The 27,716-nt window shown below is 44.5% G+C and overlaps 1 protein-coding gene across 2 annotated transcripts in view; it reads right to left on the bottom strand.

Annotated features, from left to right (window-relative positions):
- Nucleotides 1-24,959, bottom strand: part of GCR1 (G-protein-coupled receptor 1) — a 102,349-nt gene extending 77,390 nt beyond the window's left edge. The window contains exons 1-5 of one of the 2 annotated variants that reach the window (XM_086520601.1): nucleotides 24,621-24,958; nucleotides 15,615-15,646; nucleotides 14,811-14,980; nucleotides 14,497-14,594; nucleotides 12,603-12,704 (exon numbers count right to left, since the gene is read on the bottom strand). In XM_086520601.1, the coding sequence (XP_086376727.1) occupies nucleotides 12,603-12,704; nucleotides 14,497-14,594; nucleotides 14,811-14,980; nucleotides 15,615-15,646; nucleotides 24,621-24,785 (567 nt within the window). In that variant the 5' untranslated portion in view covers nucleotides 24,786-24,958. Of the gene's footprint in view, nucleotides 1-12,602; nucleotides 12,705-14,496; nucleotides 14,595-14,810; nucleotides 14,981-15,614; nucleotides 15,647-24,620 lie in introns of both variants that reach the window. The other variant, XM_086520604.1, reaches the window with a different exon arrangement.
- Between the last annotated feature and the right edge of the window lie 2,757 nt (nucleotides 24,960-27,716).

Here is a 27,716-nt window from a genome sequence, read left to right on the forward strand (position 1 = left end):
GAGTACAAGTTGACGCATTTTTAAACAGCTGGTTTATTATGCTTGAAAGGATTCGAAGTGTACTAAAAGTTATGGACTCTATTAAAGCCAGTGGCACAGTGTGAAAGCTATCCACTATGTCAATGGAACAGTCTCACAGGTAGACCATACATGAGTTAACAAGTGTTGAATACACAAGAGTGCTAACTATGAGCATGTATGTCTCGTACCATGTTAACCAGGTGTGTACACACGAAAAGGTTCACAACCGTGATACGGTGTCCACGAAGTGTTGTACACACTAATGGATTGATATTCATGCAAATGAGGACGTTCGCGATTTCAAGAGGGGGGTATGTCACGAGTCTGTGGCAACTTTACTTGTTGATTTCTTTTTGGGGGAACTGTATTTGACTTGTTTTAAAGCACCCCTCTGGAAATGCCAATGCCCGAGTTGCATGGTGTGAGGCGGACAGTGAGAGTCTAGGCCGGACGGCCAGTGCGCACTGAAGTTGGGCAAATGGACTAAAGTTAGCCACGGTGGGGCTAAGAGTGTAAATCACCTGATAGCTGGCCGACATTGCATTTTTTGATGTGGTCCCAGTGGTGATTGATGGTCAGATGACCAATGTGAGTGCCATGGAAGCATCTCCTAAAATTTAGGGAACCGTTATTTTGGACCTTAAAATGTGTTCGTGTCATTACCTCCGGTATGACAAGGGGAACATTTTATTACTCTGCCGCAAAGTCAACTAGGCAACAGGTCGGGAGATTTTTAGGCGGCAACCCCGAAACGGGAAATGGCTTGTAAACACGCCAAGTGGCACATTTTTGTGCACTTTCATCATGCAAGAAGAAGTGGCGCTGAATTTATAGCTGGGAGGCTCATTTGCAAGCTCTCTGTCACAGGTTAAGAGATATGGAGTGCTTCCTTTCCCTCTTATGTACAGTGCGGTGCCAGAAGTGATGCTCTGCACACTATGCACTACTCTCTCTCCCCCCTACGAGCAGTTATGTTAAGCCCCTCTAGTGGGCTTCTCATTTGACCAATGTACAGTTGTGTGGGTTCATGCGCGATTGCCGAGGCAAGAGCCTCTTGCACAGGTACTGGATTAGCTAGTGGCTAATCCCCCGGAGGTACAAGTGAATTCGGAGAGGTTTCACGTGAGAAATCTCGTCCGATTCAAAGGGCAAGTAGCCCTGGTGCGAGAGCTCGAGGACTTGCTACGGATGCGACCGGCACGCGAAACGAAGCCCGAATCAGGGAATTACAGCCTGATGTGTATTTTTGCAGGTTTAGGGTTTCGGCCCTAAACGGTACAAATACCCCGAGAAGGTTCGGGGACGTGAGGGGCCGGCTGTAGAGGTGATCTGGCGCATTTTAGGGGCAGAAAACAGAGAATTCAGCATGCTGCAGATTCTCGCCAGGTTTTGCAAAGTGTCCGTATGCGTCGAGAAAGTCATCTATTGCGTGGGGATACTGACTGTGAAGCGTCCTAGTACAGTTACGCTGCCGAAATCGGGCCAGAACAGGTGGAATTCAGCCCGGATTATGCGGGACAGCTTGTAGGAAATCACAAGTTTTATTCCCTCTGTTAAAGAATAAAGAAATACCGAAAGGGGCGCCAACCTTTGGGGCCTACAGGTGTCACTGTCTGCTTGGAAGCATTCTAGCTTCCTTGCCGTGCCTTTGTTTTGAAGTGTAATTTCAATCTCAATTACAGGTTCCTTCTTAAGTCATTGCTTTGTGTCGTAAAGTCAAGTGTTAAAGAATCGGGTGAAAGCTAACATCTACCGCCCTACGGGCCGGTTTCAAGCAGCACCTCAGCCAGCGTTTTTCAGCCCTTCACTCCAGCGTTTTCAGCCCATCTTCACCGACGTTTCCAGCCCATCTTCGCCAGCAATTTCAGCCAGTACCATCAGAGTTTTTCAGCCTAGCAAATTTCAGCCCTTTACGGCAATCAAGTTGCAGATTTCAACTCTTCACCATTAGCGTTTTCAGCATTTAGCCTTAGCCTCGTAGGACCAAGTACCTACAACAAGTACCAAGCATCAGTATCTAGTATCATCAATACCAAGCACCTGCATCAAGTTCCCGTAAGCATCTCAGCATTTAGGATCATTGTATCAGCATTTTGTGCGAGTAACAAAAAGCAAGTACTTGCTCTAGCAACAGAGCAAGGGGGCCCTTGAGGGTGGTTGGGACCCGAAATGCCGTGTCGTCTCTTTTTTCTCTCACTGCCTCTCTCTCTCATTCATTGTGTTCAGTTCAATTTCTCTTTTCAAGTGAAGTAAAGTAACCTTGTGTTTGTGCGGAGTACTAGATCTGAGCTAAATCCTTAAACACTTCCGTTGCACCTGGCATTGAATCATCTCCAACCCGCTTTGGATACATCCGCCAATAATGGCCTTTTTCCCCACAATGATTGCAATGCCGATCTGCCTTCAAGGCATCCTTTTCAGCATCGCTCTTCTTTGGATTGTTGTTGCTTTTCTTCTTTCCCTTATGCTTCTTGTTATTGTTCTTGGAAGAACGAGCCAAGGCTTCGGAGCCTGACTTCTTCCCCGCGTTGAACCGCTGCTCTTGTTGGTGTGATCCCTCATGGATTATTGGTTGGCATCCAAGGTCCTCAACTGCACCCCAAAGCAATCCTGCTTCATCAAAGAAACTCAATCATATAAAGATGAAAGCAGATCCCAAATCTACTTTGCGTCCTCCATCAATCGGATGTGACTGATGACCAATGGTGTACTATTGAGGATGATAAATTATTGGATTTGAGCATTGACATGCTCCCATGGAAAAACCTCCAAGGTTATAAGAGTCCAAGACTGCCGTCATGGTCACTTTCCAAATGGCATGGTTGTCCCTTCAATTGCCGATCGGAGGGGAAGATAAGAAGGGTAGGTATCTTGATTGGTTGATCACCTACACCAGAGTAGAACTGGGACCAGTCTCCCCACTCCTTGAAATTGGCCCGTAGGCCAGTAGACTTTAGCTTTCACCCGAAACTTTACTTGAACTTTACGACACAGAGAAACTTCACGAATAAACCTGTGACTGGAATTAACACTTCAAACAAAGCACAGCTTGGTAGCTGAAGTGCTTCCAAGCAGACAGCGCCCTGTAGGCCCCAAAGATTGGCGTCCCTTTCGATATTTCTTTATCCTTATTAAACTTCGGAGAAAAACTTGCAAGCTCCTACGAGCTGTCCTGCTTTTACCATGGCCTACTCTAGCCCGATTTCAACAGTATAACCACAGTAGGAGGCTTCACAGAAAAAATCCCCGCGCAAAAGGCAACTTTCCCGGCGCATTCGAGCACTTTTCCAAACCTGGCGAGAATCTGCAGCACACTGAATTCTCTGTTTTCTACCCCGAGAATGCACCAGAACATATGTACAGTGATCCCCTAGCTTCCCCGAAGCTCCTGCGGGTATTAGGGATCAATTAGGGTCAAAACCCTAAACCTGTAAAAATACACAGCAGGCTGTAATTTACTGTTTCAGGCTTTGTTTCGTGTGCCGGTCGCATCCGTAGCAAGCCCTCGAGCTCCCGCACCTGTAGGGCTACTTGCCCTTTGAATCAGACGAGATTTCTTGCGTGAAATCTCTCCGAGTTCACTTGTACCTGCGGGGGATGAGCAATTATCTAATCCAGTACCTGTGCAAGAGGCTCTTGCCTAGGCATTCGCACATGAAGCCACACAACTGTACATACAAATGGAAGGCCCTCAAGCTGGGCATCACGTTTTTGTATTCATAGGGGGAGAGAGATGCACGAGATGGGAATCCTCGTGCTACATAAGACAAGGGAGAAGGCAAGCTTTCCATTAAAGTTGTGATCACCTACACCCACTACGCACACACACTGTGGAGCACTTAATGAGCAAGAAGATAGCAAAAATCAGCCTCTTCTCTCAAATTTGGGTGCCCCCAGCTGATTGGCTTGCCAAATGGCTCATAGGCTGCCGAGTGTCCAATTTGCCTCTTTTGAGTTGATTTCCTAATATCCACCGACATATAAAGTGTAGCGCGGGGCCTAAATGACTTTGAACTAAGCCTAGACACCCTTTTACTGCTCGGATTTCAATGCCGATAGGCCCGACCATCTCGTGGCAATCTGCCCTTCATTGCTGCGGGTGAAACTCTCGGCCGTCGGCCGTTTCACATTGGCCATACAACGTCCGGCCATCTCTTGTCAGAAAAGCAAACAGCTAAAGTTCTAATACCACTGAAACTGTAGAGGGCACCAAATGCCAAATAACAAAGAAAAATAGTTGAAACTGAGAGATAAGAGATTCCACACATTAGACATAGAGTGGCGGAGTTCCACTCCCACATGCAATTGCCCCAAAACCTTGACGCCCCTTTCTGTATTTCTTTTATATTGAGCTTCACAGAGTACAACTACCGGAGGAGCGTACTCTGCAATCTACTACCAAGCTGATATGCAGAAGTGGCCCTCTAGGCTTATTTTAAGGCCACTCGCCAAAAAGCAACACGTACAAAAGCTAGCGCCCTTGAAAGGCATATGTTTAATGTTGACGCCCAAAAGCCTAACTCTCAGTTGCATAAAAACTGCCAGAACTCTCCGCGTTTTATGGATGCATGTCAGCATCTTACGCAAGTGCCATGTCATCGCTTGACAATCTTTGACTTTAGGACCGCAGTACAATGCATAGTTACACGGAACGGGAATGGGGGCCTCCGGAACATTCACGAAACGAGGGGGGGGGGGGCTGGAACGGTGAATGCCATGGGGGGGGCTGTTTTTGACTCTTGAGAGCTTGAGGGTTTGGATTATCTAGGAGAGGATGGGAAGGATACCCACCTTCCCCCCCAATGAAGCTTGTAAGTTGTGCCATATTGATGGCGCTTGAGCCTTGAGGCTTGAGCCATATTGATGGTTGCCCGTTCCGTTTGAGCCATATTGATAGCTTTTAAAGAAAAAAGGACCCGCCACCCCTCCCTTGTGTTAGTCTTGAGAGGTTTGAAATCTCCCACGAACTGCTACCCGAACCGTTCATTTGAGCGCTGAAAAAGTTCGGAGAAACTCAGAAAACAGTCTCGAGTTTACGTAATTAAAGAAAATTAACTCAATTAAAAGACAAAAAAGTCTCTCTCTCTCTCTCTCTCTCTCTCTCTCTCTCTCTCTCTCTCTCTCTCTCTCTCTCTCTCTCTCTCTCTAGGGCAGCGAGCTGTGGCGTGAGGGAAGAGCCGCGTGTTGTGGCGTGAGGGAGCTCTCTCTGCAGCAGCGCGAGGCTGAAGGCCTCTCTCTCTCTCTGCAGCAGGGCAGTGAGCTGTGGCGTGAGGGAAGAGCAGCGTGAGGGCAGCAGGGCAGCGAGCTGTGGCGTGAGGGACGAGCAGCGTGAGGGAAGGACAGCGAGCGACTCTTGCACACAAGCCCTCTCCTTCTACGCGTAGAAGGACTTCCTACGCGTAGCAAGTCCCCGGCACCCCTCCTTTACCTACGCGTAGAAGGACTTCCCATCTCCTACGTTAAAGTTAAAGGTTTTTAAGCTTTGAAATAAACTTTTAAAGTTTAAAGGTTTTTAAGCTTTAAAATAAACTTTTAAGTTTGCCTTATTCTCAGTCACACACCCTAGTACCCTACCCCACATTTGTGGGGCGGGTTCGATGGATCCGCCTACCGAAGGGGAAGGGCCGGGTGTAGATAGCTACACCACCCCAAAAAAAACGACGGCTACTTTCAAACGGAGAAACAGAGATACTATACTATCACCATGATCCTTACGAGTTGGGAAAACCTCCAGGATACATGATGAGCTACTGATGGAGAAGGTCCAGGTGATGCTCAAATCAGAGCTAAACTATATGAGGGATGACATCAGGAAGGAAATGCACGCGAACGCTGAGAGCTACAGGAACTCCATGTATGGAGACATGATGAGAGAACTGAGGCAGTAGCAAGTTTTGAAGCATGGAGAACAAATATGGAAAAGCACATGGGGGAAAAAGATGCAATAATCGAGGAGCTATAAGGAGAACTTGCGGCTTGCAAATCTGCAACTAAGGAGAAGGGAGACGACCAACCTTAGGTGCTGAAGGAGCTCGAGGACACGAAGGATCAGATGAAAGCTCTACGGGAAGGAGATGAACAGAAATCGAAAACGGCATCTTCATGGGCGGAACGTCTTGTTAAGACACAAGAAAAGGTTGATGAAGCAGAGAAATGGATTGAGGATGCGAAGACAGGGAAGGCCCAGATGCCTGAGACCACACCTACCTCCACCATTATTAATATGACCATTGAGGAAGAGCAGAAAAGGAAGAATCGGGCTCTGCATGTGCGGGTCACAGGAGTCAAAGACAAAGATAATGTAGATGAAGAAGTGAGGGAACTGCTACAACGCATGGGCATTACAGAGCCTACTCGCACAAGTGCATGGAGAGTGGGCAAGAAAGGAATCGACGAGAAGGGAAACGTAAAGGATAGGGCACTTATTCTCCACTTCCCGAATATAGAAATAAGGAAAGAATTTCTAAAGAAGAGGCCAACTCTTAAGAAAACCGGTATTTCCCTGGGAGATGACCTTACATTGGCACAAGTGGCACACATGCAAAAGTTGATGCAAGAGATCAGGGCAGCAAGAGAAAAGGGGAAAATCGCCTTTTATAGAGGAGGGAAAGTAGTGGTTTTGGAAAAGCGCTCATCATGATGGTGCGAGACCTATGGGGCGACGCTCCGGATAGCGGCGTGGAATTGTAATGGAGCATATAGGCTAGATGTAGGTGCCTTTGAAGACAGCTTTAGGGACAGAGACATAGTTTTCTACTCAGAGACACACCAGATACCGGGACAGCTTATGCCACATGTGAAGGGGTATTTATGGGAGACAGCTGGTCGACCAGACAAGAGATCTCTGCGAGGTAGCCGGGGTTCAGGAGGAGTAGCAGTCTTATTTAAAGAGGAGCTGAAACCACTACTACAGATTATCAGGAAAGATGAACAAGCAAGGTATATGTGGGTGAGAATGAGAGCCGAGACAGGTAGATTTCTATATATTGCTATATGCTACTTCCCTCCAAGTACATCAGTCTACTCCTCACCTAAAGGACAGTCCCCTTTCTCCATATTGAATAATGACATATGGGAGTTCTCTAGAGATGGAGACATCGTTCTCTTAGGAGACTTTAATGCCAGAACAGCCAACTCTCAAGCAGTATTCTATGATACTTCTGAGGAAATGCTCAGAGAAGTGGATTTATCACAGGAGGGGCTTACTAGAAACTCACAGGATAAAGAACACACTGAATATGGGAGACATCTCATGGAAATGGCAACTACACATGAATTGGCCATACTTAATGGTCTAGAGAATTTCCCTATATCTGGGGGATTCACATGCTTCCCGCACAGGCATGGGGCCAGTACAATGGATTATGTCATGACTTCACCAAGCTTTATTTCTGAGCACTTTAAGGTGGGACCCAGACCAATTGGGATTGCAGTGGATCATGCTCTCTTGACCTTATCAATCTCCTTCCAATACAATGCCTCTCGAGTACAAAGGAAGAAGACACACACAAGATATACTTTCACGCCCGAGAGCCTGATTCAGTCTATGTGGAAAAGATCTATAATAGGATGTGGGCAGCCAAGCCAGTATATACTGTAGAGGAGATTACTTCTCAGCTAACAGAGATACTACATGGAGCAGCACAAGAGGCATACCCACATACTCAGCCTGATCAGAAGAGAGGATCTGGGAACATGCCTCAAAACAGTTGGTACGACGAGGAATGCAGAGAGACGAGAACCTAGGTCCAGAAAGAGCTTACACTTGGGATCATCACATATAAGCAGTCTCGGATTGCTCTTCGGCGTATAGTACGTCGCAAGAAAAGGGCATTTTTAGCCAAACTGGAGAAGGATTTATATCAGCTCTTCTTGAGTCAGGACTCACATGAGGCCTGGCGTTTATTTCACGAGCACTCATCGCCTCCGACAATTACTTCTCCTGAGATTTGGGGTCAATATGTAACATCATTATATACGGTATCTGGACAGCCTCCATTACCAGATCCTCTAGAGCCATGCCCTGCTACTAGTACTTTCTTTACTATGGAAATGGTGGAAAAAGCCATTGATAAGATGAAGACAAGAAAAGCATATGATCATGAGGGTTTAGTAGCAGAACATCTGATCCATGCAAGGGATCTACTTTCAGAAGTCCTTGCTCGTCTGTTTAATCGGGTCATGTGTGAAGGATTACCTGAATCTTGGAAATTATCTACTATCGTACCTATTTTCAAGTCAGGGGATCCTATGATACCCGGGAACTACCGTACCATTATGGTGGGTCACACATTGACCCGACTGTACGCATCCATTCTGGAACAAAAATTGAGTAGATGGGCAGAGAATGAGGGCATGATAAGGGCAACAGGACAAGCTGGATTCAGGAGGGGTTATTCCACTTTAGATCATATTCTTACGCTCAGAGCCATTATTGAGGAAGGAAGAGCAAGCGGGAGAAGGATGTATTGTTGCTTTGTGGATTTTCGGAAAGCTTTTGATACAGTACCAAGGGCCAGATTGATGCGCAGAATGCAAGAGTTAGGGGTCCCCAAAGAGATTATCTGGGGGGATCATGGCCTTATGCGGGTCAGTAGCTGGTTATGTACGTACTCCAAAAGGGGATTCCGACATTGTTCATTCCACCGTTGGAGTAAAGCAGGGATGCCCACTGTCCCCTACTTTATTTGGTATGTATATAGATGAGGTATCAGATTACATTGATAGAGAGGGTGACAGAGGTGCTCGACTTGCAGAGTCATGGATCCCTTTGTTGTTGTATGCAGATGATATTGTATTGATAGCAGAATCACCAGATGGAATGCAGAGGCAGTTAGATGCATTACATAAATTCGCGGAGGACAGCGGACTGTCGGTAAATTTGGGTAAAACCAAAGTTATGGTGTTTTAACACCACACCGCAGTGGGTTAGGAGATCGGCACCTACATTTGCATATGGCCAGGATACAGTAGAGTACACAGATGCATACACATACCTTGGTGTGGTATTTACAGGACCGAAGTTTACTCTTAAGAAAGCAGCGGATGCTAGATTGTCCAGAGCCTTTGCGGCCTTGGAAGGGTTGGAGAGGATGTGTTCACAAGTGCAGTTTCAGGAACCACGAACAAAACTTTGGCTCTTTGATACTGTGGTGGCTTCGGCTATGCTTTATGGGGTCCAGATTTGGGGACCATCTGTGGATCAAGATAATTGGAAGTCAATGGAGAGACCTTTGGTATCTATGATTTCCCGAATGATTAGAGCCAAGGCCTCCGTACCACACGCGATTACCCGGGCGGAACTAGCTGCCCCTCCGATAGAAATTGAAGCTCTTACCAGATCAGTGTCCTTTATACATGGTTTATGGGATACAAATAATTGCCGATATACTAGATTGGCCCTCGAATCCTCTCGACAATTAGCAATGAAAGGAGATACATCATGCTGGTATGCGCAACTATCCTCGTGGTTTCAGAGACACGGGTTCAGTATGGAAAGATTACCCCCCTTCCAATACTCTCTTGAGGCTCCATCACTGGCAATCACACGAACCGAGATTAATAAAATCATCCGCCAGGATCTTATACAGTTGGACACTAAGAGGACATGGGTAGACCCTACACAAGAATTGGGCACGAAGATGGCCGACTACAAAGAAAACTTCCTACAGCTATCTGAAGATGGTTTCGTGATTCGCCCGAGCTACATGGATACCCACCTGTCTCATGGTTTAAGATGTGCTATTGGTCAGATTCGTACATCCTCACACCAGCTGGAAATTGAATTTGGCACATTTAGGGGAATCCCACCTGAGAGCAGAATTTGCAAGTTATGCGGAATGGAGCCGGAGACAGAATTACACTACATATGTCATTGCACCGTATACTATGAGATACGTGGGCGTTTCCATTGCCTATTTAAAGAAGGCTTTGGACCTCTAGATAGAGTCATGCAATACCAAGATCAAAGGAGCTTAGGCCTGTACCTACTGGAACTACATCGGCTCAGGGATAATCTAATGAGAAGACAAAGAGCATTACAGCCTCAGAGGCAGATCACAGATTTCTTCAAATCGAGAGAAGCAGGAATGGAAGGAGAAGCAAGAGGCCAGCAGCGAGCACAAAGGAGTACCCACATTCATACCAAAGGCACCCTCATTGACAGGGCGATTGAGCTTAGGAAATCGAGACGACCACGACCGAGATGCAGAAGCACACTTCACCGGAGGAGACTACAACAAAGGATTAGAAGCATTCTAGCCAGACACCCAGAATGCTCCTAAGAAGTTTATCTAATACTTTGTATTTAGTTTTTTCGCATTTATTTTCACACTTTCACACTTTTCAGACATTGTAACAGATTCACCACTTTTGTATCAGTTTGGTCCCATAGGTCACACTGGCCTTTTTGAAGACGTTAATATAACATTTCATTTCATTTTCACTCTCTCTCTGTCTCTATTTTTTTTTTTCAATTTTGCTGGCCGTTCCGCCAGGCCGTTCTGGATGCCTGTTCTGCCCATTCCGGCTGCCCATTCCGCCCGTTCCCTTGTTACGTTCCGGATCCGGAACGCTTTTCCGTTCCCGACACCGTTTCGGCGCACAGAACCAGCCAGAACGCCGTTTTGGTACGATTACCCCCCATTCCGCCCGTTCCGTGTTACTATGGTACAATGCCACATCATCAATTTTGTGACACATAATAGCCTCTGTTCAGCCCATTATCTCTATCAATAGGTCGCTTAAGAAAGACCACTAAGACGTCATGCATTGCTCCCCCAATGGCAATTATGATGGCCTGAATCCGCAAATAGTGAGGAAGCTATAAGAGTGATTCTCCTGGTCGCAGACTACATAAGGCGATATCCTTGTGACCACTTCAGAGAAGTTATCATGAGAATATGCCTACGAGCTACTAGAATCTCAATCACTTGAGTCACTTGGATACTTTAGTATTTCACAAGTCGAATAAACTGCACTAAATAAAATCAAAAGCAGAAAAAGAAGAAGATGGAGGAGTGGGATGCTCCTGCACGAGAAAGATCGGTGACCCTGAATTGCCACTGTTAGCGCCCCGAAAGGGTACTCCCTTAAGATTTCAGAGTACAAGGTTTAGACTTTGCTAGCCTCGAGACTCTACACTCTTGGATTATATAGACATGCCTACCTATCGACTCTTATATAGATCCTCCAAAGGCCACAAAAGCTAGCGCCCAAAAACTTACAAGCATTTACTGCTTACACAAAAGCAATACAAATACATTCATGCTTTAAAGCAAAAACCACCACCTATCACCCCCTAACCCCCCCCCCCCCCCCCCCCCGCTTTTCTCTTCAACGAGTAATCTGCTCTGACTAGTTCTCAGCAGTACAACATTGTACCTTACCCAGGTAGTCATTAATGACAAGTTTACTCCCAAAAGGGACGTCATTACCCTGCACTTTCCACGACCAACGACAGCCCAAATTCACATTTCCCATTAAACATTGCAACATGTCTCCTTGCGCCCACATTCAGATTTCCAATTAAAACTTGCGACACATCTCATTGTGCTCTGGCATGGAAAACCTGCACACCCATAACAACAGCAGGTTATGTGGCCTTGAGATCCCCATCTGCACATGCTATCTCATCCTTATCTTGCAAAGTCAACTATCTCTTTAACAAACCCATCAAACTTTAGCATATCATTTTTCTCCCTTCGTTAGATGTTCCTGCCATCTGCAAGAGGTAACCCACAATGTTTGGAGCCCTACAATGTGATAAAAGGTTTCTTCCTAGATTCAGCTGGGAGACATGCATCAGCAGGTCTAAGGAACAAAACATAGCATCCAGACAGGCCGTGAACGACGATTGGCATGATAAGATGGCATCGTTTGGCAGGATTAGATGGTGCACCCAATTTTCAAGATTATGAGAACCTAGTGTGGAATTCGAAGCGTTTTGACTGAAGAGTTGGGGTCAAAGAGTGTTGTCCTCCACCAATAGCAGCCTTCTCTCACGATACCGGATAGCATGCTGTGGGAATTTCTAATGCCCTAATTCCCCTTACCTTACCTTGAAAGGCCCTTATATGGTTTGTTTGTTATCCTCAGCTGAGACTGGACAGAATATCAGTGACTGACTGCTTTGATTACATCAGCATAGTTAACTGTCATGAGTTTTAATTTGGACTTCTTTGTCTCACTTTAGGAAATCGCTTTAAGAAGGATTTGATCTTTCCTTCTGAAACTTTCACGAAAAGAAAAGTGTGTCCTGTGGCCTTCAGTGTTGATTTCTTCAGAACTACCTTGTACTATCTTCAGAAGCACACTAACCATGTGTGCTATCTTATCATTAGACATGTTTCAAGCAACAGTTTTCTCTTGAGAATCAGATTCTATTTCCCTGCAAATATTGATCTATTCAAAAAGGAGAATAGGATAAGAGGCTAACAAAAAGCCTTGTCTGTCAAAGTCCCTAATAACAAGAATACAGATTACTTGCTTTATCAAATGATAAAACATGAGGAGAATGCATGATCACAAAGACAAAGATATACTTGTGCATGTGCAATTAGCCTGGTTAAAGACTATCTTACTCGTGTAGCATAGTTTAGCATCCGTATAACTTGAAAATATACAATTCCATTAAACAAGATTGCTCCCCATAGAGGTACATAGAAAGATAAGAAACGAACCACCTGTTTAAACACACAAAACCAGGATCCGTCAGTCTCAATAAGTTTACACCTTCAAACCTAAAATAGTTTATAAATGCATCCACCAAATACACGTATCAATCATTTATAGATCCTACATGAATATATCCCCAGTACTTTTTCCAAGCCAAACTTGAAGCATAGACAACATAGCCTGAGCTATTTCGAATGCAGTGACAAAGTGCACAATTTTCATAAAGAGGCCTTATCATTATAAGCAGAAACCTGACACACAAAGATTGCATAATAAAAGTTGGGCTTCCAGACTGTCAGAATGTTCCAGCTTGAAACAGGCCCCTTTCATTGTCCCTATTTCTGTGATGATATACAAAGATAATGGAAATGCTTTTAATGATTACTCTGTGCATGCACGCACAGTAGTTCCACTCAAAGGTAGTATCAATTTCCTGACTTCCATTATATTCCACCTTGATACTGACCCCCTTTGTTGTCTGCTTCTGTGGTCTTTCAGGTTTGTGCAAAAGTGTAGGCATGTTGCTCACGACTAATTACCTCCTAAATTAGCACAAAATGCTTTCAACAAGAGAACTGAGTCGCTTTCTTGTACGCATTCAAGGCAGGACACCATCCGTGTGAAAATTTCTGATTAAAATTTTGGTATCATGTTTTGATTATGTATCAATGCCAAAAGCTAACCCAAAATCACACTGAGCAGTTTTTAGTCCAGGAAGTCACAGAGCTGTAGAAGGCCCAGCTGTCTTTTAAACACGAAAGCAACAGTAGTAACCTGACACTCTACCCTGAAGACTTTCTTACCCCATCCCAAAGTCTATGAGAAAATGTTTAAAGATGAAGTAATAGTAGCAACCAGACATCGTGCTCTTGTTTACACCTTTATGCAGCTGAGAGTTGATACACTATTACTGATCTCAAAAGGCTACACCACACTCTAATGTAAAATGAACAAAACAGGCGAAGCAGGAAAAAAACAGCATTTTACACGCTTGTACAGACACCCACACACGTTTATAATTGATAACGTCAAATAGGATAAAGAAACAAAGAATAACACAAACTCCTTTATCATGCATTAGCACAAAATCAAAATCAAGAGCAAGCATAAAATCAATGAACCTCCACTGCTCAGGGAAAGGGCAAAAACATTAAAACAAAAAAATCAGAAACTACGTTACAACCCCCATCTTGGAACAACAGTCATTTTTATTAGCGTGAGTTACCAATAAAAACACACTTTGATAGAAATGGGCACCTCTTCTGAGATTGTTGAGCCTCTGAGTGAACCACCCCAAAAAGGTGCCACCATTTGTTGCAGGTCGATCTAGGGGACAATGGAGAAGGATGTTCAGGGCCAAAATGAAGAAGCTTGACCTACCCTCATGTCAAATGTGAAGGAGTGTGGGAGGGAATGCTTTAAGCACCCCTCTTTGCTAGAAACCCTAGCGCTAAACTTTGGCACAAATGGAAAGCCACCCGAAGTGAAAACAACTTCCAAATTTTTGGGTTGGTGAAAACCGTCCTGAGCTTTTAAGTAGTTAGACTCTATGCAAAACTAATGAGACGAGGCCTCAAGACACCAAGCTCTACAGAATTGCAAGCAGGGCAAGAAGGAAACCCACACAACTACAAGGTGTGCAATTGATCACCCCAAGGTGCTGGACATCATAGTGGTGTCCTTACAAATGAGCCTTTTTCCTTGAATGTACAATAGGTGACGAAGGTTCCAAGAACAACTTGGAAGACCAAATGAAGTGCAAAAATTTACAATTTCAGCTTCTTGAAACTTTAAACGCACCTTCCCAGCATTAGTTTCGTTTTGAAGCCAGCACCAGGCACCAGCCTGCCCATAGTCATTCCCTATGGAGGGAATGATTGCCAAGATTAGCGAGGTGCCTGAAAAAGAGAAATACAAACTTGAAACTAACAATTGATGCTGGGAAGCAGAAGAACACTTGTATAGCCCACATGGGAAAAATCACTGAGAGGCATTGGTCAATTGACCCACTTCTCCAACATGTGCCACAACACAAGAACCGTCTGAATCTGTGGATTTAGAAGCAACTTTTTCCTTTCGTGTAAATTAATAAGAGAAGCACAAGAAGTGTGTACCCCAAACATAGAGATGGAAAATTGGCCCAAGTTCCTCCACATCTGTCTTGTGTTTCACCACTGTTCGATGAAGGGTGAAAGCTATTGTGGTTGTCCATAGAAATGATGCCACCGAAAAAAATTGTGTTGTGTAGCCTTGAACATAGCACAAAAACCCTCTACCAGGATCACTGAGATAGAGTACATGAGCACAACATTAGCTACGCACAGGAGAATAACTACAAAGCTAACAGAAGTAGCAAAAGTTCTTAATAAAGCCAAAATGAGTGGCATTCTAGCCTACAGCTGCAAAAGATCCATTTACCCTATTGAGAAAAATGATAGTTATTTCTTTTCAAAAGTACAAAATGAAAACATTTAATGATTTACTTGGACTAAAACACAGGAAAAGTCATAGTTTCAGAAAAAGATGATAAAACATACATGTGACAAATGGTTTAATGAATCAAATTCCAATTCAGATGGTTTTGGGACAACGTATAAAATTGATGGCATTGTCACAATATTTTTAGCCACCAATAGTTTCATGAGAAGTCAATAGGCTGGAAAGGTGTACATTATAGCATACTCAAACGAGTACTTTGTTGTTCAATGAACATCAATAAGCCAAATTCCTATATTCCTTACGTTTTGCATTGATCTCCCAAAAATCAGTAGGGTTGCTAATCTCTATCACCTATATTTTGTGCAAAGGTGACAAGAAAACTGGGATATCTTGTTTCAACATCCCAAGGTAATAAAAGATACTCATGGTACATACAACATAACAGGAAATTAAGAAACAGGAAGAAACAAACTTATTACCCAAGAAGATTGAAGAAACTGCAGAGAAGATCCTGTTAGATAACCAAACACGTTGTCAGAATCAAATCAACTCACCAAGTCCTTCACATGAAGCAGCTTTTTCACAGAAAAAAAACAACCAATTTTTTCTTCTCCAAATGATATACTTCGGTGCAGTGTCTTTCTTGTTGTGAATTCCCAAAGCTTAAGATCATGTTTTGCTTTATTACGACTTTTATAAGCAACATATCTTTTAGACATCAATCAGATGCACATAATAAACCTTTCCTTCCCAAGCAATTTCTCATAAAGAGCATAATTCTAAAGTTAAGCAAAAAAAAGGATGACAAAGATTCCAGGTAATCACGAATAAAGGCAAGCCACATAAAACATCTTTATAGACCCTTGATACAAGAGGGACTGACTCGCCCTTTAACTTTACATCTATCACCACATCTTTGCCTTTGCTAGTCTTTGATTGAAGCTTCCAGCCTTTGACTAATACACTACATCATTCTTGTGATGCCAAGGCATCCCCAAAAACACATCACACCCCTCAAGTGAAATGATATCAAACTCCTCGTGCCCTATGTAACCATGACAATGCAAGCGGATCTAGCCATGTCGAAAAAGACGGAGGCCTCCTGATTGCCCCGCGCTCTGCAGAGCTTAGTACTCTCATTATTGTGGTCTTTGGGCATCCCCATGAAATCTCGTAAAAGTCCTGCTTTAGTCTTTCCCTTTTTTGTCGCTCGCTCCTCTCCCACTTTGGATGTTTTGTCTTCCGTTAGCTCCTCCTTCTTAGGGCACTTTGCCAAAATGTACCTACTTCACCAATCCATGGCACTTTTTGTCACGCGACAGGCACAACGCCACGTGCCAACGGAAAAGAACAAATTGAACAACTTTAAGCACTTCAAATAGCAACCGAACTAAAAGAGATGCACGACACACGAAACGAGGAGTGGTAGAGTTCCACCCCCAGAGAGCACTGGCCCCAAACCTTGGCACCCCCTTTCGGTATTTCTTTATATTGCTTCAACTGAGTACAAGCCGGTACTCCACGCTCTACACCTTCACCCGGAAGCGTACCAGACAATGAGCCCATGGCACATATTTAAAGGCCCTTGGCCTCTCAAAAGCAATTACATGAAAAGCATCAAACTCTAAAAGCAATTGGAGCAAAAGCTGCCAACGCGTTTTGCCAAAATCCGTACAACTTCCACGTTATCAATGTAAAAACCATAGTTACCGAGAACGGGAACTGGGAACGGGAACAGGAGGGTCCGGAACGGGACGGGAACGGGGAGGAGGAGGGGGGGGCGAAACAGGAACGGGGCCGGAACGGTCTTCCTAGAGTAAGGCTCCTCCATTCAGCTTAGTCCCAAATAAACCCCTAAACAACCCCAAAACTGTCCCTAGATCTGGCTCCTAATCTGCCCTCAAACTGCACCACATATGTTCCCTGAACAGCCCCAAATCTGCCCCCAAAGCCCACTTTTTTTCCCCCAAATGCCTACTTTTGCCCGTTTCCCCCCCCCCCCCCTTTCACCGTTCCGCCTCATGTTCCCCCCATTCCGGAACACCATTCCGCTTACACCGCGTTCCGGAACGGCGTTCCGTTCCCATCTCCATTTCGGGAACGGGACTCATCCGGAACGCCATTTCGGAACGTTTGGGCTGTGTTCCCCCCATTCCCTGTTACACTGGTAAAAACGCGCTACAGGTGCCACGTCAGCATGTCAACGCGTTTTGCGGGCTGTCTGTACAGATGTTGCCACATCATCAGCTCTCCACACTAGAGTTTTCTAAGTGTGCGTTTGTCCAGCTTTATTTAAATGCCTTCAAGTCGCTTGGGCCCCATCGAACGGGGTCCCATAAGTTGGCAAGAACTCCTCAGAAATAGGCCAATCGGCAAGACTTTGCAAGTTGGTGAAACTTCTTCTACTGCTTCTTCTTCTTTGGGTACTTCTTCACTTACGGTTTACGGCCTAGGCCCCTCGGCTGGGATCTGCACGTTGGCTCCGTTCTTCAATGGCTTGACGTGGTTCTTCCCTTGAGTTCGCGAAGTCGAAGCACGCACAAAGCTCTGATACCAAGGTCAAGTGCAACGGAAGTGTTTAAGGATTTAGCTCGAATCTAGTACTCTGCACAAACACAAGGTTACTTTACTTCACTTGAAAAGAGAAACTCAACTGAAGACAATGAACAAGAAAGGCGCAAAGAGAGAGAGAGAGAGAGAGAGAGAGAGAGAGAGAGAGTATGTCGGGTCCCGACCCCCCGGTGGTCGGGTCCCACCGACCACCCTCAAGGGCACCCTTGCTCTGTTGCCAGAGCAAGTACTCTCTCTATTTCTTGCACAATGCTAATACAATGATGCTAAATGATGAGATGTTCAGATGGTAATGGGTACTTGATGCAACTAATGCTGAGTACTGGCGAAATGTTGAAGGGTACTGCGGTAGATGTTGAGGGGTACTGTGGAGGATGCTTGGTATACCTAGATGAATCCAGGATAAGCGCAGATTCACCCTTAAAGGAAAGTGTGGAGGATGCTTGGTACTTGAGAGGCTAAGTGCTAGGTACTGCGGGTACTTTGGTACTTGGTACTGCTGATGCTTGGTACTGTGAAAACGACGACGATGACAACGACGAGGCTATGGCTGAATGCTGAAAGTGCTAGGGACTGACAGGTCTGATCTGCAACTAACTGGCGATGAAGGGGCTGAAATCTGAATGCTGAAAGCGCTGGACTGCTGGATGAATCCTGAGATGCTCCATGCTGAAAACGTTGGTGCTAAAGAGCTGAAAACATTGATGAGAATGGGCTGAAAAACACTGGTACTGATCTGCAGCTTTACTTGGTACCTCTGCTTCTCTGCCTACTTTGCCTTCTAGCGCTGCCCATAGGCTTCATTTATAGGTGCAAATTGTTGGGTCGAGCAGCCCTATTCAGACCCCATGATTTGGAAGATGAAGAGTCACTTATAATTAAATGCCACGCTAAGAAGCGGTTCACGCAGTAAAGTGCCTGAATGCTAGAAAGATTGTATTGTGCAAGAGAGGTATGCAACTATAACCGGCTTGGACATGCACGTCCTGCTAGAGGCTCACAAGGGTGCCAAGCTAGGTCCTAAGCTAAGATTGACGCTAGACTGTAGCAAAAGCTTGTCCACGTGGCGCAAGTGCAGTGCGCACGTGACACCCCCCCTGTTAAAGGTGAGGCACAATTGCCGCACTTCAACCAATGGATGCTTTGTGGACTTCTGATGTTGAATGCTTTTGATGCTTGTGGATGCATAAGCCGATGAAAACTCCTCCAAACTTGTGGATACTGCAGATGTAGGTACTGATGTGATGTAAACACCGACCAGTCGAGTTACTAGGTAGCCTTACTACTGTCGCAGAATATTAGCCTTGGTGCTAACTTTGCCTTGCAAGCAAGTAGGACCACTCAAATAGTCTTGTCGTGAAAACATTGCGAGTGAAGATGAAAGGTAAGGGTGCTCAGAGGTATTTCCAAGGGTTTCTTGTTGACAGAAGTGGATGCACATTGCACGCTACATCCGAATGCGAATGCAGAAGAGGGTTAGGGATCCGTGCACCAACTCCTTCCATATCCACATACGAGGCTAGCAATTCTTGCTATTCAAGATCTGGAGTTTCGTGGATCCAATGTCGATCTTCGTTTAAAGACATAGCGATGAGGACGGAAGCGCGCCCGATGCGCGATGGACTAAGGGTGGGAGTGGCTAATAAGTGCGGGGTCTAGGTGCGAAGCTTCTTTCGGGGAAAAAAAAAACTAAGAGAGGTTCTTTGGGTTCTTGGTTCTGCTTGGGTTCTACGTGGTTCTTCACTTGAGTTCGCGAAGTCAAAGCACGCACAGAGCTCTGATACCAATGTCAGGTGGAGCGAAAGTGTTTAAGGATTTAGCTCGGATCTAGTACTTCCCACAAACACAAGATTACTTTACTTCACTTAAAGAGAGAAAGTAAATCGAAGACAATGAACGAGAGAGATGCAAAGAGAGAGAGAGAGAGAGAGAGAGAGAGAGAGAGAGAGAGAGAGAGAGAAAAAAAAAGAGACGACACAGCATGTCGGGTCCCAACCACCCTTAGGGCCCCCTTGCTCTGTTGCCAGAGCAAGTACTCTCTTTATTTCTTGCACAATGCTGATACAATGATGCTAAATGATGAGATGTTGTGATGCTAATGGGTACTTGATGCAAGTGATGCTGAGTACTGGCGAAATGTTGAAGGGTACTGCGGTAGATGCTGAGGGGTACTGCGGAGGATGCTTGGTACTTGAGAGGCTAAGTGCTAGGTATTGCGGGTACTTTGGTACTTGGTACTGCTGATGCTTGGTACTTGGTACTGCGGGTACTTGGTACTGCTGGTGCGGGTACTGTGAAGACGACCACGACGATGATGTCGATGACAACGACGAGGCTATGGCTGAATGCTGAAAATGCTAGGGACTGACGGGTCTGATCTGCAACTAACTGGCAATGAAGGGGCTGAAATCTAAATGCTGAAAACGCTGGACTGCTGGCTGAATTCTGAGATGGTCCATGCTGAAAACACTGGTGCTAAAGGGCTGAAAACGCTGATGAGAACGGGCTGAAAAACGCTGGTACTGATCTGCAGCTTTACTTGGTACCTCTGATTATCTGTCTCCTTTGCCTTCTAGCGTTGCCCATAGGCTTCATTTATCGGTGCAAATTGCTGGGTCGAGCAGCTCTATTTAGCCCCCACGATTTGGAAGATGAAGTCTCACTTATAATTAAATGCCATGCTAAGAGGCGGTTCACACACAGTAAAGTGCCTGAATGCTAGAATGGTTGTACTGTGCAAGAGAGGGTATGCAGGCCTGGACATGCACGTCCTGCTAGAGGCTCACAAGGGTGCCAAGCTAGGTCCTAAGCTAAGATTGACGCTAGACTGTAGCAGAAGCTTGTCCACGTGGCGCAAGTGCAATGCGCACGTGACTCTCTCTCTCTCTCTCTCTCTCTCTCTCTCTCTCTCTCTCTCTCTCTCTCTAGATCTGTCTCCTTCATACACCGCATTTGGGAACTTCCAAGAAACAAATATGCCCGCCTTGCACTTGAGTCCTCTCGACAATTAGCCATGCAGGGAGATCCAGCATGCTGGTATGGGGAGATGACATCATGGTTTCAGGCGCATGGGTTCAGCATAGACACACTGCCCCCCTTCCAGTACTCACTGGATGCACCCTCTCTGACTCTCACACAGTCCGAGATCACCAGGCTCATCCGCCAGGACCTGACTCAGCTAGACATCAGGAGGACATGGTTACAGCCAGCACAGGGGCTGGGCACGAAGATGGCTTTCTACAGAGAGCATCTTCTCCAGCTTACGGGGGACGGTTTTGTGACGAGATCTAGATACATGGACACCCAATTGTCTCATGGGATACGGTGTGCTATTGGCCAGATACGCACATCTTCACACCAGCTGCGGATTGAGACTGGGAGATACAGCAGAGTACCAGCAGAGGCCAGGACATGCCTCCTATGTGACCTGGAGCCTGAGACATAGTTGCGCTACACATGCAACTGCCCCGTCTACTACAAGATACGCGGCCGCTTCCACTGCTTGTTCAGAGAGGACTTCAGACCACTCTCCAGAGTCGTGCGGTACGAGGATCAGAGATGCTTGGGTCTGTTTTTGCTCGAGCTGCGCAGACACAGAGAGAACCCGATGAGAGGAGAGGCCAGCCAGTCTCAGAGACGGATCACAGACTCCTTTAGAGCAGACACTCGACACCCGGAGGAGCTACTACCACAGGAGAGCTCGCCGCCTCACACCGGAGGCACACTGATCGACCGAGCAACCGAGCTAGGGAGATCCAGAAGCCCACGACTGCGGAGGACTACACAGCATCGACGGAGGTTGCATCAGAGGATTCGGATCACTTTGGCCCAACATGCACAACCCCCGGTCAGGCTATTGACCATGGAGGAGATTGATGAGATCCACCAGCGACCGATGCTGGATCTTTTGTGATCTGTGATTTAGCTATCCCACCTAGCTGGATCTTTTGTGATCTATGATTTAGCTATCCCACCTATCTGCTTAGATCACACCTAGCTGTTTCAGATTCCATAGCATTTTCTTCCGTCATTTTATTTTTTCATTGTCATTTTTGTTACTCTGACTTTGTATCAGATCCACCACATTGTAACTTTCTGGTCTTATAGGTCATTTTGGCCTTCTGAAGACGTTAATATAACATTTCATTTCATCATCTCTCTCTCTCTCTCTCTCTCTCTCTCTCTCTCTCTCTCTCTCTCTCTCTCTCTCTCTCTCTCTCTCTCTCTCTCTCTCTCTCTCTCTCTCTCTCTCTCTCTCTCTCTCTCTCTCTCTCTCTCTCTGTGTGTGTGTGTGTGTGTGTGTGTGTGTGTGTTCAGTTGATTTGAAGTGCTAAAAGTCTATTCCACTTTGTTCTTTTCAGTGACACATGGTGCCCTTCCTTTACAATTTGGATAAAGGTGAATCCAATCGGCAAATGTTACAAAGCCTACCAACATTGGATAAGCATCCAAAACATGGTCTATGAGTTGTTGAATACTAGAAGACTTCTGCTTTAGATAAGTTCTTTCGGTAATATCGCTCCATCTATCCCTTGAGAGAGACTTTCCGTGAGGAAGCTACAGGTAGAAAAATATCCCAAAATCTCAAACTATAGGTTAAACATGTATCTTCTTCCTTCATCCTCAGATTAATTCTATGCAATCAAAATCTTTGCTTCGTCTTGTGGATTCAACCAAAGAGATGAAAGCAGTCTCTTTATCCCCACTAGTTGCGAAGTGGCTTTCCGTGCAACAAAAGAGTTGACCACCACATCTAGGCATTCCCCTTCAAATGGGATGCAGCTTTCCAAATGGGATGCTGCTTTCCAAACCTCGACAACCTCTGTAAAATTGCCTCCTAAGAATGCGTTGTCAAACAGGCAGATGAAAGACAATGCTTTATTCAAATCCTTGAATCCGGAAAAAGTATCAAACTTGACACTTTGATCGTCATCCTTAAATTCTTTGTTGCCTCTACGAGGCTCCAAATCATCATACTTGGTTGGCAAAAGTATGTGGATCCGCTTTCTTCTGAAGGTAGAGCCAAAAGTAGAGGATCTTTCATCTAAGTCATCCTCTTCTCCAAACTGACATAGCGCCGTCTAGTTCTACAAGACTCGGTTCATCGATGCTTTCGTTTCTGCGGCCGCCTCTTCTTCATCACTAGAATTAGAACTAGAGTCCTCGTCCTCCACGTGAACCCTCTATTTCTCTCTCTACATCTCAACTCATCTATTTGACTCTCTGTGTAAGGTAACTAAAAAAACCATCATTAACGCAAGGAAAAAACAAAGGGTGGTGGAAGTGTGAATTCTTGATTCTACCTATTCTCACTATTCCACTGCATTTGACAATGGGCATTTGCTTGAGGACTCTTACAGGGACCTCCCCCCCCCCCCCCTCTTTGTACTTGGTCATTTTGTGTATGCATAGCACCAACGTTCGAGGTCACTCTCTCCTCTCTCTAGATCAACAACGTTTTGCAGATCCAAACTAGTAAATTCTCTCTCTAGCGTCTCTCATTGGTAGTATTTTCTCTCCCTTCTCCTACAATCTCACACTCTCAATGCTTCTCCCTCTCCTATGCAATGTGTTTTTCTTGCAGGTGTGCACAAGGACTGGCTGCCCTAGGCCTTGCTTCGTTGCAACAGAGGGCCGCCTACAGTTAGAGGTTGGTTGGAAGGGGAGCTCTCTCACAAAGGTAGATCAAAGATCCGATGGCTGCCCTTGATCAAGCGATCTTTTGCTCCCAATTGTAGACTTGAACGTCATCTAATTCACCTTCTCAGCTGCACCTTTGACATGTATAAGCTTATCCGAATGTAGCAAATTGCAATGGACTCATACTCAGAAATTAAATGTTGCTGATATTCACCTCGTAAAATCTATCGAATAAATAGTTTGTCCTAACTAATATTTGAAGAGTTTACAGTTTGTTGCAACAATAGACATGTGCACGTACATAGTAGTCATTGGGGAGAGTCTTGTCCGCTCAGTAATGCTCCTAGAAAAAAAAAAATCACCACCACTATGAACTTAAATTCGTTGCCTGTTGACGAGGGAGTGGAGTACCTCCCCTCTAGCAACACAAACTCCGATACACTTCTACAAAGATACTTTTGGATTCACTTCACTTTGTACAAAGATCTTCGCATAGCATGGCCAATGGCCTAAGTCCATCATACTATGACGAGGATGCTCACTGCAGTGGCTCCCCAAGGACTTTGGATGGACTATTGCATCCAAAGAGACAACAATTTTGAAACCTCCAATGAAGACCAATGCCATTTTCATATACATTCGAACAGTAAACACACGTGAAATAATTCTCAATTCTTTGGGGACGTATTTATTCTTTGCCAGTGCAAGATTTTCAAACACAACCAAGGGGTTTGCGGCTAAACTAATCCAACGATGCACACTAACACCACGACACATGATTGCAAGACTCCATGTTAATTTGAGGGTATTTTGTGTAAATAATTACATGTGTATATGTAATTTTCTTTGATTTGAAATCACATTTCTCTATCTAGCCTTTGTATGAACCAGCCATTAAGGAAGATTGCTTTGATTTCAATAATTGATAGTGAGGATGCAACTAATCGTTAGGCTCATACTACAGTCCTCCCTTATTATGGCATTCTAATATACATAAGGCACTCTACTATTTCTTAAGGACAATGTTGGAGCCAAACTAGCAACACCTTTCTCATATTCATTTTAGGGCAGTTTGCTTTTCTCTTGCATTATATTTAGAACCGTATTTTGGACATTTTCATATGACCCATGCTTCTGTTAGGCCCTGTAGACATGAACAATGAGGTTTTGCTTGCAAAAGAGAAAATTTCATGATCAATTTAAATACTTATGAGCTGATGAAAATATATGAGAAGGGGGTGCTCTCATAAGAAGACGACGAAGACGGCACTCACAGAGAGGGAAAGGTAGAAAACAAGCTGAAAAGAGAACTTGCGCAGCTCTTTGAAGAGAAGGTAGCAGAGAACGATGAAGCCTGATCCAGCAAAGGACAGGGCCGAGGCGAGCACGTTGATGCTTGTCAAGGTCTGCGTCTGCTCTGCACTTAAGCCCGTGATCATGTTGCCCTCTTCCTAAAAAGCTCGCATTCCATCATCTTCTGCAGCAAGCGGTCGCTCCCACTACATCAACCTGTCCCGACACGATTGTACCACACTTAACGTGGGAAATGGGTGACAAAATGATGATTCCTGAGATTTGCAGACTTCCGGGCCGAAGGAAACATTTTCCGTAACGGAAGATACACTTAAACTTGTAAAATTTTGGGAAAATTACCAAAATACCCCTCTAATTTCCCTATAATTTCAAAAATTCCCAAAATACCCTTGTATCTATTCTCGTTGGATTCTTCAAGATTTTTTAATCTTTATTCTTATTTGACAATTGAGATCGGTTTTTGAGTGCTTAGCATGTAATTTGTCGCAAATTACCTCGCAAAAAAGGCTAAAAATATTGAAGCAATTCATCTCCAAAGCCTACATAACCAGCCCAAATTTTAGTTTTAGCATCCTGTATGGTAGACAATCACCTTTCTTATGAAAAGCTACAAGTTTTTTAAATTTTGGAGAAATTTACTCTCACAACTAGGGGTATTTTGAAAAATTTGAAGGGCATTTTGGGAATTTATGACAAATTATGGGGGTACTTTGGGAATTTTTGAAATTTGAGGGGTATTTTGCGAATTTCCACAAATTAGAGGGGTATTTTGGTAATTTTCCCTTTAAAAATTTTGGTTTTCTTAAAGGCAAGCTTGAAATCGAATCGGGTTTTTACATAGCCCTTTACACGCGTCGGAAATTGCAAGATGAAGCCTAAAGTTCAAAAATGAGAAGAGAGAGAGAGAGGCCGCCAAAGATGGCAGGCCATACTAGTATACAAATCCTGAACCCTGGTTGGGACGTGCTCCTGGCAAGGTCATTTATCTTAAATACTAATCTCTAAATTATAATTTTATCACGTGGCTAGGCCCACTTGGGCATGTTGATTCAGGTGTTGGCCTCTCACTCGAGTGGTGGGGGTAATCCAAGATGGGAGAGGGTGGGACATCTTAAACACTAATGTCTAGATTAGTATTTTTATCACATGGCTAGGCGCACTTGGGCATGTTGATTCCTCCCATTCGAGTGGTGGGGGTCCAAGTTGCGAGAGAGTGGGGCATCTTGAGGTTAATGAGTATGGAGAGATTAGTTTTCACGATGCGGCTTGCCCAATTACGTGACAAAGTGCCTTCGCAATGGGACCATTGATCCCTTGTCCTGTGTGGCAAATAAAGAGGAGGGGCGTGTATGTGGATGGATGCCAAGCATGTGGTAAATAGAGAGCAACGTTGGATGCATGAAACTAGGACTGGGGTTGAGAGCTCTATCCAAGCATGGACACAAAGAGATGATTGGCCCGTATTTTGCAACTCAATGCCTTGGCAATTGCATTTACAGTAGATGTTGATCATGTAGCCAGATGTCCATGCTATGTGTAAAGGCGGTGCACCCATCCAAGAAGTGGATGAGTAGGTTCGCTTTATATCTTCAACCAGCCTTAGGACACAAGGGTTTTATTGATTAGATTTTCTTGGATCATTGAATGCGCCACTGAGCTAGCCCCATCCCATGTGTTGCACATGATCAATTCAAATGAATTGGTTAGTTGCCTCATGACTATTTGGCACCTCATGGGATCAATAGTCCCAAAGAGGTGGTAGCACACAAAATCATATGCACCATTCAATCCAAGGACAAATTTCTAGTGAAGAATAAATGATCCCATATAAATTGAACTTCAAATAAACTCATGGTCATCCCAATTGAACTTCGACTGAGATGCATGTCCGATTGGGAGCATGTGTCTTCTCATGTGAACATCAAGTGAACCCAAGGATCTCAATTTGAATAGCATGTCATCCAAATGCAATTGGCCGCTTTGGGCCCTGCAATTGTCATTGGCATCTGCAAGGTCCTTCTTCTACATAATAGCATTTCTTGAAATTGCTTCAATATTCTCATGAAACTTTTTAATCTTCCAGAATCATTGAAGATTTACCCAAATTTAGTCTTCAATATCAATGCTAAATTGGTTTGGGTAGCTTGCAATTGAACACATATGTTGCAACTTGTAAGCTAGTTTAAGATCATCTTGAAGTTGTGATGTTGTCACTTTTGCCAATGAAAATTCATTCTTCACCTTAGTCCCTCACTCCATAGCATTTTAAGGTTGGCCTTGAGCTTGTGTTTCTCTTCATAGGATTGAGTTTCTCTTCCTAGGTTTCACTCTACAGTTATCTCATCACAAAAGCCTTTGTATTGGTGTCAATGCAACACTCATTGGTGTCAATGCAAAATCATCGATAATCATGTTTGTTTCTTCTATTGTTTGCTCTACTTCCGTGTTCACACTTGTAGAGCAACAATCTTAGGGTATTCACTTGAGTTCAAGAGTACATTGATCTAAAAAAAGTTACAAAATGAGGGATTTTTAAAAGTAGATCGTTTTATTCATAAGAATATGTATGTGGAGAGAGTTTCTAAAAAGAACTTGAAGGGAAGTGATTAATGTCTTAAAGTGAAGCCCCACAACATCATACTCCTCTTGTTCCATGTTTTTCTTGCTAAGTCCAACTACAAAGTCACCTTCAAGCACAAGTTGCATTAAATCCATTTACTTTGACCTCTAATTATTCAATGTCTTCTCAAAGAATGAGATATACACTGTGATAATGGATGTGGCATGTGCCACTACAAATCTTTGTTTATCATCCAATGCCTAAATAATTTTTGTTGTAAATGCTATATCAACATCTTCATCTGCCACTTATAGCACTATTGCATATGTACATGGTAGTGGTGTTCATTGCGTTGAAAAATATTTTTTTTAATGGGTTACTATTGGACGGGTACGCCGCGACGGACGTCAGCACAACGAGAACTCACCTAACAAGTAATGTCAGCTAAGGACGAAGCTCGACCCGCAGGCGCGTGGAAGCAAGCATAAGGTGTCAA

The sequence above is a fragment of the Adiantum capillus-veneris genome, chromosome 1, assembly GCF_014529385.1.
Source record: "Adiantum capillus-veneris isolate H3 chromosome 1, ASM1452938v2, whole genome shotgun sequence".
NCBI classification, from domain to species: domain Eukaryota; kingdom Viridiplantae; phylum Streptophyta; class Polypodiopsida; order Polypodiales; family Pteridaceae; genus Adiantum; species Adiantum capillus-veneris.